This window comes from Lolium perenne, chromosome 6 (assembly GCF_019359855.2).
Source record: "Lolium perenne isolate Kyuss_39 chromosome 6, Kyuss_2.0, whole genome shotgun sequence".
In the NCBI taxonomy this organism is placed as follows: domain Eukaryota; kingdom Viridiplantae; phylum Streptophyta; class Magnoliopsida; order Poales; family Poaceae; genus Lolium; species Lolium perenne.
In genome coordinates this window covers 149,208,443-149,223,381 of record NC_067249.2, presented here as the reverse complement: position 1 = coordinate 149,223,381, position 14,939 = coordinate 149,208,443, and the positions used below count along the sequence as shown (strand labels likewise).

At 38.9% G+C, this 14,939-nt stretch overlaps 1 protein-coding gene across 4 annotated transcripts; it reads right to left on the bottom strand.

Annotated features, from left to right (window-relative positions):
- Nucleotides 1-203: 203 nt before the first annotated feature.
- Nucleotides 204-12,561, bottom strand: LOC127307233 (protein ILITYHIA). 4 transcript variants are annotated; one of them, XM_051337965.2, is made up of 24 exons: nt 12,301-12,561; nt 10,783-11,156; nt 10,572-10,703; nt 9,966-10,347; nt 9,667-9,810; nt 9,391-9,575; nt 9,115-9,241; nt 8,968-9,038; nt 8,627-8,703; nt 8,503-8,539; nt 8,204-8,373; nt 7,866-8,049; nt 7,714-7,788; nt 7,383-7,502; nt 7,244-7,303; nt 6,579-6,668; nt 5,198-5,273; nt 4,941-5,119; nt 4,498-4,600; nt 4,082-4,242; nt 3,241-3,479; nt 2,298-3,141; nt 2,046-2,215; nt 204-649 (listed from the first exon to the last, which is right to left on the bottom strand). In XM_051337965.2, exons 1-23 carry the CDS (start codon nt 12,428-12,430, stop codon nt 2,057-2,059), a joined length of 4,119 nt encoding a protein of 1,372 aa, XP_051193925.1. In that variant the 5' UTR covers nt 12,431-12,561; the 3' UTR covers nt 204-649; nt 2,046-2,056. The 4 variants fall into 4 exon arrangements, with proteins under 4 accessions (XP_051193925.1, XP_051193927.1, XP_051193924.1 ...); XM_051337967.2 differs by having other exon boundaries at nt 204-646; nt 4,082-4,137; XM_051337964.2 differs by having other exon boundaries at nt 204-646; nt 12,301-12,560.
- Between the last annotated feature and the right edge of the window lie 2,378 nt (nt 12,562-14,939).

Here is a 14,939-nt window from a genome sequence, read left to right as displayed (position 1 = left end):
GGTGCTAGGCCTCTTTCTCCGGTTCGGTGGGTTGGGTACTTTCCGTATTAGAGGTGGAGGCAAAGGTAGGACTAATCGGCCCTAATTGCTACCTAAACGCGTCCTTCAAAAAAAGGACAGCCAAAACCATCCCCCATGACCTGGACGCGCAGCTACAGCAAATAAAACAAAGTGGAGGACTATCATACATTCATTTCAGCAGCTGAAGTAAATATGCATCACTTTGGCAAACATTTCTCAAACTTTCGCAGCACATGACAACACTGGGTTTTGGCGACGACAAACCACATAAGAAAGATCTGATTTAACAGAACTACAGGTTCGCATCACCAGAAGTTTGGCATCTACCATTAGCTGACTCTGTAACATTTAGGTATTAAGCATTACAGCAGAGAAAAAGCAGTGGTAGCCAAATCCTAAGTTAACACTGAACTACAGACCAGTCGACAGATAACTGTCCAGCTTACGGTAGATAGACACAGCTCGAGTTTGGTAAATCAACATAGATGCAGATTAACCTGCAGTAGATATCATGCTCGAGAGACACTTTGAGGCAGTTTCAGTTCATGATAACCTCTGTTTCTTCTTAGCAAGGTTCTTAAAGATAGATGTTACATGTCAGTGGTTTAGAAGGATCACTGGATTCCTGCTTAAAGTATTAAAGAAAAGGAAAGAAGAAACATCAGGCATATGAACAAAAGAAAATGTATCATATGCAAGCATAAATTATTACAACCTTTGAAGATAAAAGAAAATGACATTAAGTTTGACATTACGAGATGGTATTGCTGTGCACATATAGATATTAACAATGAAATGGATCTGTTTCTTTTTAAAGAAAACGTCATAGAAACACAAATTCAAACATAACTGAAACGAAGAAATTTCAGTTAGATGCACAATAACATACTTTTTACTACCCATTACGTTGGCCACAAAAGTAACATGAAGATCTTAAAAAAATACACACAGATTGACAGATAACAAAGATAATGCTGAAAAGTCAACATAACTGCAAGACCTCAAGATAGAAGGATGTGGGTGTTAAGACAGCATTTGCTTGTACCAATCTCAGACGTATACAGGGGCGTACCCACGTTGAGCTAGCAGGTGTCACATGACACCGGGTAAATTCCATTTTCTTTGATGTATTGTGTAGATTTTCAGTGTATGACACCCCCAGCTATATGTGAAAAATCTGTGTGCTTCATACAATGACACCGGGTGGATTTTGCTCTAGGTCCGCCCCTGGACGTATAGTCACGTTCATATTAAGTACGTATACTAAACCAATGGCTAGCAGATACCGACTTAGCGAGTTACTATTATCCATTAGTGATAGTGACTATTAGCCATTTACTATGTAGTTTCAAGTGCTCAATAACTAAGTGGACACTGAATGTTTTTCTCTACCAATGCTACAGGTCATCACTAGATAGGACATACTACAACATAACCATTCAGCAGATCACACCTCATATCTAAAAAAAATAGTGCAGATTCGTTGAACCCAATATAGTTAATATCAAATAATACAATTTAGAGAATGAATGGCATATTTGTCTCAAGCTATCTTATATGGATACAATTTAGTTATGGGGGATGCCAAAATTATTAAAAGAAGAGTCACAATCATTCCTAGCAAAATAAGACTCATGTTCAAAATTGAAAACTGTGAGCTCCTTCCTACATAAGGAGACGCAAGAAAAAAGAGAATGCTCTGATTATCCCATGGAAGCACAACAGCTCTCACTCTTTGAAGATAAAATCTTCAGTACCTGATTATGAACCTAAAACTAAACAGTCGTTTAGTACTCACCACCACTAATTACAAAAGAAGAATCCAAACATCCAATTCTCCTAACAATAACTTTTAGCAAAGAATGTCAAACAGTTGATATTAATCCAAATTAACAATTAGCTACATGAGAACCAAATGTTTAGGTTCTCAAACATACGTTCAATAACTGTTTAAGGAATGTAAATAAATGTTCATTTGTGGACTGATAATCATGTAAAACATACGAGTTATTAAACGAACTAACCATTCTGATTATCAGTCCATGTCAATTATCTGCTTTACTTTTGCACGATTTTGCTCCTTACCCACATCTGGGGTTGGATCACTGAACTCTTGAATTAGCACTCTGGGAACATGAGCAATATCATCAGCAAACAGAAAGCTGAACAAGGCTTCCGCTACTTTCTCGGACATCTGCAACATAAAACAATTGTCCAATTGAACCATTGATAAGGTTGGTTATTCATTATTGTCAACTTTAAAGAAGTTAATATACCAAATGCTTCTTTGAATGCTTCAGATGATTATGTCCGCACTCCCACAAAGAGTATGTGCAGTGATCATAATAGTTTTTCTTCTTTGTAACAAAGTTCTCTATGCCCTGGGTCTGGGTGCTCCCTTTGACATATATTTCATACTCGATGACTGCTTTCAACGAAGGAACACTGTTTGCCACATGTTTCCAAAGACCTACATTTGTTGTATTCATCAAAGCTCTTATCCTCGTCTGTAGATGTTGTGGAAGATAATCCTGGAATAAATCCACTGCAGACAAAATGGCCATTCGCCCAGCACTACTCTTCCCTGCAAAGTCTAAGCTGTAAACGCTTCTCCATTGTACATTCTTCCCGTCTAAAGGATTCTTTAGTGCTTCAGAAACTGAAGTGTCTATCATCTTTTTTGCATGACGAGTCAATATGCGAAGATATGGTGGGAGCTGGCCAGGAACATGGCCAGATGCTCGTATATCAGCCAAGTTCGCCGCAACCTTATCAGGGTCATAACAGCAGTAGCCCATAACAGATACAGCATCATGGACGTTAAAACGGTAATTCTCCTTGGTGTACGGAATAACCTTTACCCCGGGAGCTAAATATAGAGAATCAAATGTTGGGATATACCGAAAACTCCCCAGTGCAAACCGCTTAATACAACCATTCCGAATATGAAAAAATTCAAGGAGCTTAAATAGCAAGCGGTATACTTTTCTTGCAATCTCACCCAATGATACAAAATACTTTCCCGCCATAGTGCCATCAAACCGAACGATATCAAACAGCAAGTCACCAGCACTTTCAAAATACTCAAGGAGAGACATAAAAGATATCTCGATTGTCTGTCTGCAATAAAGTAAAGGATGCATTTACAAATCTAAAATAATTGCAAACTTAGAACAAACAGAAACAAATAAACATCAAAATAATTTTTAAAAAACTTACTTTAATAGTTTTGGAGGTGGAACGCCACCTCGTAACCTTGGTACAATAATGAAAGTTGAATTCACCACACTGATAATAATTTCAGCCTCTGGGCTAACAAGCCGGCCATCAGATGTTACGTACACATCACTCAGATGTATGCCATGTTTAACCATTGCAATAGCTACCATATCACGGACTGAGCTATTACTTTCAATTTGAATAGATAGGGAAGGATTGTCAAGGACTTTGACAAAAATCTGCAATTAATGAGATATAACTGAGAATAGCAAACACCAAGGCTTGCAGGAGAACTTAGCAGATGGACAAAATCATCCAAGCAAAAGTCATAAGCATTATTAGCATAGATATGCAATTACGGCAAGTTCTTATTTTCTTCCATGAATTGAGACAAAAAACTGAAACGTAAAACCATATGAAAATTTATTTATCTATATCAACTTACAGAAGCCTAGCCATACTGAAGCTGATTTATCAATACCATTTTTAAAAAAAACAGAAGTTGTATTTGATAACAATCAATCCACATCATCCCAAAAATAACTGAGCCAACAGGTAAGAAATTTTCTTGAAAATTCGCGCCCCACGTGATCTCGAAAGTGAATGTTTAAATGGAGGATAGAGTATGGATGGTGTAAATTGCTCTCTCAGTAAGTTGGAGCATTTTGGGAGAAAATCAAAGTGGCGGAGACGAAACTCAGGGATTGCAGAGTTGCGGCTGATGGAGAATGCATAGATATATAGATGCTCATTATTTTCACTAGCTTCGGACTTTGCAAGTTGTATTGTATGCTGATCCGGATCATGAAAGATATGGAAAAAAAAAAAGATAGGCTGTTACCTGTACAATTTCATTAACAGTTTCCTGTGACATAGTTTCCTGCCTGCTGCTCCCAGCTGTTGAGACACAATCAGAAGAGTTCATATTTGGAATCTGCCGTTTGTTCACAGACTCTTGGGGTAAACATGCCTTCACATTACTGACACAAGTTGCTCTATCCCCTAATCAGTTGTAGAAGAAAATATTTAATCAGCATTTTTTTTCTAGGTAACAACAATGGTGAGAAACATTAATATGTTATGCAATCAATTTATGTCCAATTCAGATATGCATCCCATGTCCTACATTCTATTAATAACAGAAAACGAATTAATTAAAACATTTACCTAGCAGATTATGGATTAAGTCCACAATGAATGTCATAAGTCTAATGTTATATTGAACAGCATAAAACAAAGACCAAGACAAGCAGCTACCTTTGCAAAGAGGAGGGGCTGTGCAGCGAGCCAACCTCGACATTGCACAAAATGCAGCATCACTTACAACAGGAGAACTCAGCAATGGTTCAATATACCTTACCTACATGGAACACCATCAAGCATTAAGCCACAACACATAAACGCAAATATATTCACAAATAGATCATATCTTGGAAAAAATGAAGTTAAACACTAACTAGTACTTAAAATTATATGCTTTTAATATAAATGAGCAGTCAAATAGACACTTTTCAGCTCTTTTAGTTGCATATGATTTCTGCCTAATCCACCCAAACTGATTATTTATTTACAATGTAATCAACATCTTTTGGCACCTTTCTGGGCTTCCAGATAAATGCACCACAAAACATTTTTTGGCAGTCATCCTTGACATTGTGGTGAAGCACATTAAAAAATGGCGACTGTGTAGAGTTGCTAACCAGATGAGGTAGTTGACCATGAGTGAATGCTGGATTAGCAATAGCCAATTCACCAAGAACATCCAACATCAACACAAGTTTCCTCTGCACATGTCCAACCTTCTCACGTACAAATGATTCTTCCTTCAAAAGCAACTCTCTGGCATCATCTTTCGACGTCTTGGATTTGTCCACAGGAGCTGGAAGATTGTAAACATGAGTTTTTGTCATAGAGAACTAAGCTTACAACTTAAGTAAGAATAGAGAAATTGGAATACCAGTTCCTTTTGTAGATTTCCCAGTTTCTCTCTTGCCAATGCTAGACGATTCTTTCCAATCACTCTTTGCAGGGTCCTACAAACCATTGCAAAGCCAAAATCAAGACTCGTACAACAATAATAGAAAGGGATTTGGTACACATGGTGGCGACCGTGCATTAAGTCTAAACCACCCATTTTTGTTGAAGATCTGTGTATAATAAAGCAAATTTTCATATATGGAGAAAATACTGGAGGAATACAAGATGCAGAGTCACAACGCAGTTGACTTTATAAGCCAATGCAATAATGAGGGTGTGTGGTCCAGAATGAATTCTCTCTCACAGATCTAACATCAAAACATTTTTCTATCATGCAGTTCAAATTTTCTCCAATCAGCAACAAATATTAACACTGCTGCAAGCAATTAACACTATGTAGGACTAGTGGGACTACATGTTAATTTGAGCAAAAGAGTAAAAACGCCAATAGAGAGATTATGGTCGTTAATCAAATTCTTCTTTGTTGGGGGTTATCGGAAATACAGCTCTACCTGATTGCAGAGATTTTCACAAGCAAGAATTTCAAAGCTATTCAAATTCAAACGTTTGCATGATTTCAAAATGTTCTCAAATATAATACTATATTGTTTGTTCCATATAATTCACATTAAAACCTAAGTTCTGGTACTTCAGAGTTTGGATATTCATATTCTGCATATGTATTTCACAGATTTATGAAAAACCCACAAACTCTAATTTAAAAGTATGCAATCTTTGAAACAAAAATTATATATGCAAGAACAAAGATTGCTTATAGCGTTCATCTTTCTGAACTATTTAAATACTGTGAAATAGTTTAATGCTCTTTGTGTTAATTGACTAATGGCTGGGATGGGAAGCTATTAAACGTCATGTGCTTTTATAACATGAATGTCTGGTTGTCAGGTCCACCCATCCAGTTAGTACTTGCAGAAAAATAAACGGCAAATAATATGTCATATGCACTAATAAATACATGACTTAGTACGAATCTTAAAGAAATGAGGAGCTTCAGTTCCGGAGAGGCTGGCCACTGGTGTATTTCCGACAATAAGCAAACATATTCTAAGCCAGAAGGTTGCAGTTCCGTGACATTTCTAGTGAAATAAGGTGCCAGCTTGATGTAGTTTTTAGCTATATTTTCTCTACCATACATAATTATTTCACAGGCTCACACGTTACATGTTCCAAATAAAGTTATGTGAAAAATCATGTCACAGGAACTCAAAGAGAAACACAACAGACTACTGAAATACAAACTCTTACAAGACATCAGTTTTGACCAACAGGACCATTCTACTCTGCAGGATGTAAAGAACGAGAATTACCTCATCTTGAACATCGTATGCATGAAAACATACCTTTGCAAGTTTTGTATTTCTAGAAGCAACAGCATCAGCAACATCAATTCCTTGTTCAGTTGATAACAGCCCCTCTGAAGTAAAGAATATCTACAGTGGAGTAAGAGTAACTTTTGTAAGCACATCCTTAAAGTGGGATTATCCACCCTAAAAAGATACATAAAACAGGCTAAAAATTAACCTTTGGAGGACGAAATATACAAAAGTGCAGAGTTGTATGTTATTGGATGTGTAATAATACAGGAAGAGCCATCAAGAGAGAAAGGTCAAATATGTCTCAAAATGATCACGTACATAACAAGTGTAGCGATTGTACATCCACATTTGGTAATGATAATACATGATCAAGGTACTGTGAAGTGCATATGCAGAATATTTAAAGCATTAATCCTCCTTTCTTCATCTGAATGACAAGCCTGATGCAGAACAACTGGAATGATCTCCATGGAATAATTGCTTAGGTCCAAATGAACCATCATTAGGTATGGTAATGCATGTACAGCAAGATAGGTCATTTATGAGAAGTTGAGAACAGAACAAATATGATAAGTAGGCATGACCTTACAAACATGTTCCTATTATGAACTGAATAAATGGGCTAATCATCACAAGGTGTTGATATTTTCTTAATTAAAAATAGTTATCATAAAGTTAACAAAGTGCACCTTGATATCATTCTCAGAGAAGCCATCGTGCAGAGCACGGTATGGAAGCTCTATGAAGTGCTGGAAAATTAAAGTATGAAGATAATTTTAAAACAAGATAGTGCAAGTTTCATTGGAAAGGGTAAAAAAGAAAACACACCTTCTCAAACTCTGTAAATGTATCAGTTGGGTATATAGTCATCAGTGTTGATAACGAGCATAGTGCTGCACATTGTTCTTGCTTATTAGAACTAAATATACCATCATCTGAAAGTAATTCCTGAAAAGAAAGTATACAGGAAAATGTAGAATATTAAAATATAAAATACTACAAATGTGCTTTGCATAAGTAAATATGATAAACCATGTATACATGCACCAAAATTATAATGGAATTCAGCTGTTTTTATTAGCCTGTTACATTTATAAACATTTCATTAAAACTTGAAAAGGCTAAGTACATGCCGTTAAATTCCAAATTTCGCAATTACCTTGGATATAACCGAAATGTTGGGGGAAATTAAGTCAGTTAAGAACTTTTGTTGCTTCAACATTTTTTGTAACCTCTGAAATTGAAATTGGACAGATAGAACAATTAGACAGATCAAAATGTGGACAAAAGAAAGGTAGTAAAGAATTCAACCTTCCATACACCAGCAGGAGAACCGATGCTTGAAATATAAGGGTGGTGGGAGCACAATATAAGTCGGGAATATGATCTCCGACTATGGTCAACCGCATAAGGTGCAATCAAAAACAAGCATTTAACAAGGACCTCAGTAGATGGAATGAATGGTAGTTGTGAATCTCCAGAGCTATCCATATCACTGATTAAAAAGAAGTGTGTCAGCTTATGCAAAATATTTAGAAGGACAGGATGAAAAAATAATATTGAGTCTTGCAAAGTGCACTAGCTCCAAGAGAGCGAAGAGATGCGAATAAATAGGCTATCTAATCACGAATAGGACAAAAGGTGCAAACCTTTGTTTCAATATTGACATTCTGTCTTCTCCAAGTAATGACAACCAGTCAGTGAACAAGAACAGAAAATCTACAGCCAAGAACCCAGAGCTTGAAAGAACTTTTTTAGTCGCATCATAAGCTATCTTCCTAACAGCCCAGCTTGGATGGCAAACTAGATATATTAGAACCTGCAGCAAAAAAGGAAAAGGCAGATTAGAACAGACGAAAGCCACATAACTGTGGTAAATACCTCTCTTATATACTACAAAGGCGATTCAAACTTAACAGTTTGGAGCATTTTTTCACGTTATGCATACCTGTAGCAATGAATGGATAGAAAAATATTCCTGGACCCTGCAGTTCAAAACAATGATAAGTCAAGAGAAGCAAAAGGTGCTGGTCTAACACAGATAATGCAATTTAAGAACACGAGAGCAAAACCGGAAAGGATGATCCACGAGCAGTGATTGAAAAAGATCCACGCATGTTACGCAATCTTCATCTGTTAGTTTGGAAAGCTGCAGGGAGAGATGCAATGTTAAGAAAAATGCAATAGTTCCATGTAGCATCGAAAGATCAGAAAAACTAAGAACTGTTATAACAATGTGCTGATGATCACCAAACCATTCATAATCATTTGATTCGCAGACTTGGTATACTTAAATAATCAAACTACTTGAAGACTCATGCCATGTACAAGTAGTGCTAAGGATATAAATTATGGGCTATATTGAAAACTATATTTTTTTGTTTGTGGAAATTAAAAAGGCCACGGGAATTACCAACTGAGCAGAAATCACTGAGGGTTCACTTTGAGCAATCAATGGCCAGACCTCCTTCATAACTGAACCATCTGCATATACATTTAAACAAAATTTATGAGATAACATACTTAAAATATAAATAAAAACTCATTGTTATAGACATACCTGCTTTGGCATCAATAGCAGCAAGCTTAGATATTGCATAGAGTGCATAAATTCCATCCAACCGCTGTGTTGCCTTGGTGAAGCCAGATTTTAACACCTGAATCAACTGATCCAGCAGAGAAGTAACCTGTGTAACATCAAATTTATCAATAATCAATATGGAGCAATATTAGTATTAGCAATTCAGCATCCCATCTGTATGTCAAGTTTCAATCAACTCTCCTTCGCCACAAAAATGAGAACTCAACAGAAAGTCTTTTTAAAGATTATTTTTACCTTATTCAGGGAATCAGACTTCTTGCATATGACTCGTATTAATTTTAGATGCCCCTTTCTCAAAGCGTCTTTCTCTTTCAATCCTGCAGCAATAAATGAAACAACATCTGGTTGGACAACTTCAGATGATACAGAAGCCCATGACCCCAAAGCTGAGAGAGCTGCCAATTTCACTTCGACAATATCTGTCACAAGATAGCAAACATATGAACAAACATATGAATTTGCGCCATCAGATGAGGGTCTGAAGCACAGAATGGATCAATTGAACTTTACCTTCACCCATGTAACACGTTAGAAGGAAACTAGATACTGAGGGAGCAAGTCTGCTTATTTGGTTCACACAAAATTTGGATAGTTGCTCTAAAGCATTCAACATTCCAACTCTCTGATACGGTAGTGACAGTTCCCCTTCCGAGCCTGCCCAGATAAGGTTCATTAAAAGCTATCTGAACTATACTAGCAAATTTCAGTGTGTTAAGTGCGAGTTGGTGTTGAAAATTGTAGCACATCAAGTGAGGTAAAAGTATGATAAAAAAATAGGCGGTAAGGAACATTTAAGATATATTGCGAACCTCCTAAAATTGCTTTAATAGCATGGAACATTGAAGGTAAAGTTTCCGGATGACTCGACTTATCACATAAAGTTGCTAGGATATGCAAAGCATTAATCCTCCTTTCTTCATCAGAATGACGAGCCTGATGCAGAACAAATGGCATGAACTCCATGGAATAATTGCTTAGGTCCAAACGAACCATCATTAGGAGATGCCAAATAGATTGTAGAACGATCTCAGGATTCGTTTTCAGCATCTTTATGCATGATGGGAGTAGAGAAATTCTGAAATCCTCATGCCCAATATCCAGGAGAAGAGGCTTAAAAGCTTCACTGGCTGCTTCTGATGGCCGATATTTTAAGCTCAAGATACTCTTGACATATAAATCACTGAATACTGGCTGAAAGTATATCACTATTGTCAAGAAAAAGTGAAAGGGAATGCAGAATAAAAAAGAAACAAAAACAGGTTAATAAATAATGTCTAGTTACATCCGAATTTAAACAAAGTTAAGACAAGTTTCATAAGACAGCTATTGGGAGCATTGTTTATGAGTGGTTAGAAAAAAATCAACTACTCACAAATAATGAATGCAAATCAAATCGAACAAAGGGATGAGTTTACCTTGTATTCTGAGCACAAACAAGATGAAGCAATTGTGAAATCCAATATTAGATTTATGAATGCAGGAGAATCCCTTGTTGAAATCCTTAAATCTCTAACCTCCTCTATGTACATCTTATAAATTTCAACCGACTGCAAAATGATACTAAGTAAGAAACAACTTAAATCTAATCCGAATAGCCCTGTATGCTGGAGTTGTTGTGAAAATTACCTCAGAAAAAAGACTGACAAACAGTTGCCTGCAGGTCCGACGATGACAGCAGGAACCGTCCATCAGAAACTGAGACGAGACTGCCTGTGCATTGGCCAGTCTAGAGAAACCACCTTTAGAAAGTGTGGCAAACTGGGTCCATTTCATAAGATAGCTTGACCACTTGAGAAGCTTGAAACAAGCAAGAGGGCTTGTAACCTTGAGATTCTTTTCCATGCACCCAATAAGTCTTGCAGCAAATAGTTTCATAAAGGTGGACTCGCTGAGAGCCCGAATAACCATATCATCCACCGCTTTCCTTGAGGCACGATCATCATATAAAGGCAACGTCTGGAAAATAAGATCAACTAATAACATAGTATCTGATGCTGACTCTGCACAGGAAACAGAATAGTGTAAGACAAATGATTTCACATTGTTTTATTTATAGACGCAACCAAACGCATTATTAGGTAATAACCAGAGGTATCAATTCAAATGCAAATAAGAATGGCCCAGCAGAGTTATAAGGTGTGAAAGAGCTGTTCATGAACATCACTAGTACTCCCTCCGTCCCAAAATAAGTTTCTCAAATTTTTCTAGATACGGTTGTGTCTAGGCATGCTTTTAGTGTGCACGTACATCCGTGTCCAGAAAAGGTTGAGCAAATTATTTTGAGACAGAGGGAGTACAAATATTTTAACACCGAGGGAGGTATATACTTAAATGTAAGATCTGTTGATTGGCTCACATAGGCATTGTATTATTATCACAAATAATCTGTTGCAGTAATAATCTCACATAATATATTCAACAAGTATATTCTCTACATGTATCCCTTTTTTATCAAGGAATGCATGTATGAGCTGAATAGGACTTCAACCACAAGACAAACTGGTACACTACAATTTTGTTTGGAGTAAGTGTAAACTTTGAGTGCTTACAGGTATTTAGTTCAAGTGTGAGCTAAATACAGGTGGACACATCAAGCAGGCTCAATAAATGATACGGTTAATATTAATCAACTTCCATTTCGTTCAGTCTTGCTGCCACTCGACTACAGTAAGAATTGAATACAAAACGGGATAGGAAATAAAACATAAATCTGGAGCTTAACTGCAAATCGGTGCTTTAGGGCAACCGTTAAATGCAATATCAGGCAAGAAAACCTCCAAAAACTACACATGATTGCTGACCTCTAAACAAAAAAAATCACAATACAGAGTATGCCACCCTCATCTCAATCTATAATCCGCCATGTTCCCAGGCTAACGGGTAGATAGCAAAGGTACCTAGCTACGATCTGATGCAAGTTAAACGGAATTGAGCAGACACGTGAACACGCAGTAACATCGCGGGAGACGGAGAGATCCCGCTCTCGCGAATCTAAAGGGTATCCCCGTCGAAAAGTACACTAGAGATTTCCCATCGCTGACAGGGCAAGGGAGCACGGGAGCGAGCATGAGCGCACGGGAGACAAATCTGCGGAAGAGGCGCGCGGTCCCTAGGGAGAAGAGCGGGGAGGGAGATGGCTTGTACCTGTTACTTTTGGGAGAATAGCCGTTAGGGTGTGGCGGAAGAGGCCGAGGCGGCGGTTCCCGGAGAGCGTGGAGACCTCGGCCGCGGCGGCGCGCAGCACCTCCCCCGGCGGCGGCGCCTGGGCCCCCATTCCGCGCGGGCTCCGCGCGCTCGCGGGGCGGCGGCAAGGCGGATCAGGATCCAGAAGCCAGGGGTGGTGTGCTGTGGTGCGACCGTGTGGTGTGAGGAGGCGAGAAGGATGGAAACCCTATCCAGGGTTTGGCGATTTCTAGTTGACGCTCAACGCGAACGCTATCGGGTTGACGCGTACGTCTACAGCCTTTCATCGTTCTAAGCGGGCCGGCCCACTAAGATCCAAGCGAGTTTTGTCATTTTCCGGTTTTGTGAAGATTCTAGAACATTCTGGCATAATCTCAAACACACCAAAATCGTGCTAAAAACACAATAAATTTAGTTGGTTTTCTTTCAGGACAATTACCATGGCACACCAACAGCTAAAGAAAAGGAACCCAACAATACATCAGTTAAAAAGTAGCCATGTTGTCAGCCTTGCAAAAACTGCACTTTTGCACAAGCAAAGAGGCCATTGCAAGTGTGCAAAATTGTGCTCCGTGTATACAGGTAAAATAATACATAACTGGAAACCATCTTTACTATTATATTCGAGTTGGTACGTCATCATAAATGTTTGATGTCAAAGATTGAAGACATCTTGACCATCCATTCTTACTAAACGTCTCCCGCTTCACATTCAGCCATCTGTCATATACTTACCAAAACAAACGACAAAATCAGATCGAAAATCCTCATGGGAATCCATTTACTTCCCAGAAATATGCTTTCCCAGATCGAAAATAACGGGAATCTATTTAACGGGAAACAATCACAGGATTTTGGGAAACCAATCAATCAGAATCTCTTTACTATTATATTTAAATCTGTATGTCATCAAAAGCATCTAGACCTTACGATCCTACATCAAAATCTCCGTTCAATATCTAGCCAGCCATCTGACCTGCTCTCCTCAACATCTCACTAGCAGCGTCACCTACCAAATAAATGTCAAAACAAATTACTTGCCAAAAACCTCTCAATATCATAAATGGAAAAAAATCCTATGAGACCTGGTCTATCATCTCAGCAGGATAGACCCACCCCGATGGATGACACCTGGCCACTCTAATCTAAAAGCACGCATGTCTCACTTACCGGCTCCTTCCCATCCTATAATTATGGTAATCGTAATCGTGATTTGCAGCCTTTGTTTTCTCTGAGTGGCCAGGTGTCATCCATCGGGGTGGGTCTATCCTGCTGAGACGATAGACCAGGTCTCATAGGATTTTTTTCCATCATAAAGGCACCAAGGCATGTGCTGATTGGGAGAGAAAATATAAGCCACCGTCAAATTTTCCTTCGTTAACTCAGGCTATTAATTAGTGGAGTAAATAAATTGCCCAATAAGCGTGCAGTGTTCGTGCATGCATTCTGCCACCGATAGGAAATACCCCATGAGAGAAAACCAAAAGAACTCCACCCATCTGATTTCTCTCCTCCCTGATCCAATCACGCCGGCCGCCGCATAGGCCTCTGCCACGCACCTCGCCGGGCCTCCGACGCTCAGTTGCCCCTCCTACTGGGATGGTTGCGAGAAAATGCGTATGTGACCGGATGCCATGCTTGCGGTCGCTCGGATGGCCGGTTGTGCTACGGCGAGCAGCCAAGTGTGGATTAGGTAGTGGAGCTCCAGTGGTAGCCTCAGTGTCCGACGCGGACTACCAAGACGGGGGGAGGTGGCGCTCGGCGACGGCCCAGCCGGCGCGAGGGGTGCCAGCGGAAGAAGCTCGCCGCAATGCCGTAATGGTGGCGGGAAGGCAGAGAGGACAAGTTGGTGGTCGCTTACCCGAGGTACTATACTATTGCCGGCGTCGACCCGGAGCTGTTTGCCGTGACCACCTCGCCCAGCTCCTGTCGCCGGCTCACTCGTGAAGTTCTATGTGGATCAGGTACGGGTTTGCTCAGTCGTTATGATTGGCGTGTTTCTGCGGGCCTTTCCTGCGATTCATTTCAGAATTTGGTTTAGATTGTAGGTATTGTAAACGACATTGACCATACAAGAGGTCCATGTCTCCTATTGAATATGGTCATCTTCTCACTAAAAATATAGATTATTTACCTTAAGCGAATAATTTTCCGTAGATTATTGCCCACCTGCTTCCCGAGTTCTATATATTGTTGTCAGCTTGTCGATGTTGATAGATAGCCTTGCTAACTAGGTACCCTACAAGATTCTGATTTGGATGTAGACTCATGAGTTCTCTCTGAGTCCTAATCATATTCATCTTGGTTAAATTGGTTACTCGATGTTTTCTATTCGATTAATCCCGAACATATAGGCATCATAACGCTACAGGGTGATCTTCTTTTTTTCTTCCAGTACCAACTGCATCAGATTTCATATAAACACTAATGTGCCATTTTTTTATCGTGCACTTATTGTGAGACTTCTAGAAATATTATATATATATTTCATATTCTTGCAATATGGAAGGAGCAAATATATTTTACTGCACAGATGATTCCGTTCAGCTGGAGAGAGTCAAGTAATCATTGTCTCGATTAAAGCCTTTCCGAGAATAAAC

Coding starts and splice junctions, on each gene's coding strand:
- LOC127307233 (XM_051337965.2), bottom strand. CDS start 12,430: ATGGGGGCCCAGGCGCCGCCGCCGGGGGAGGTGCTGCGCGCCGCCGCG. Junction 9,039..9,114: donor TGCTATTGATGCCAAAGCAG/GTATGTCTATAA, acceptor ATGTATATGCAG/ATGGTTCAGTTATGAAGGAG. Junction 8,540..8,626: donor CTCGTGGATCATCCTTTCCG/GTTTTGCTCTCG, acceptor TTTGAACTGCAG/GGTCCAGGAATATTTTTCTA.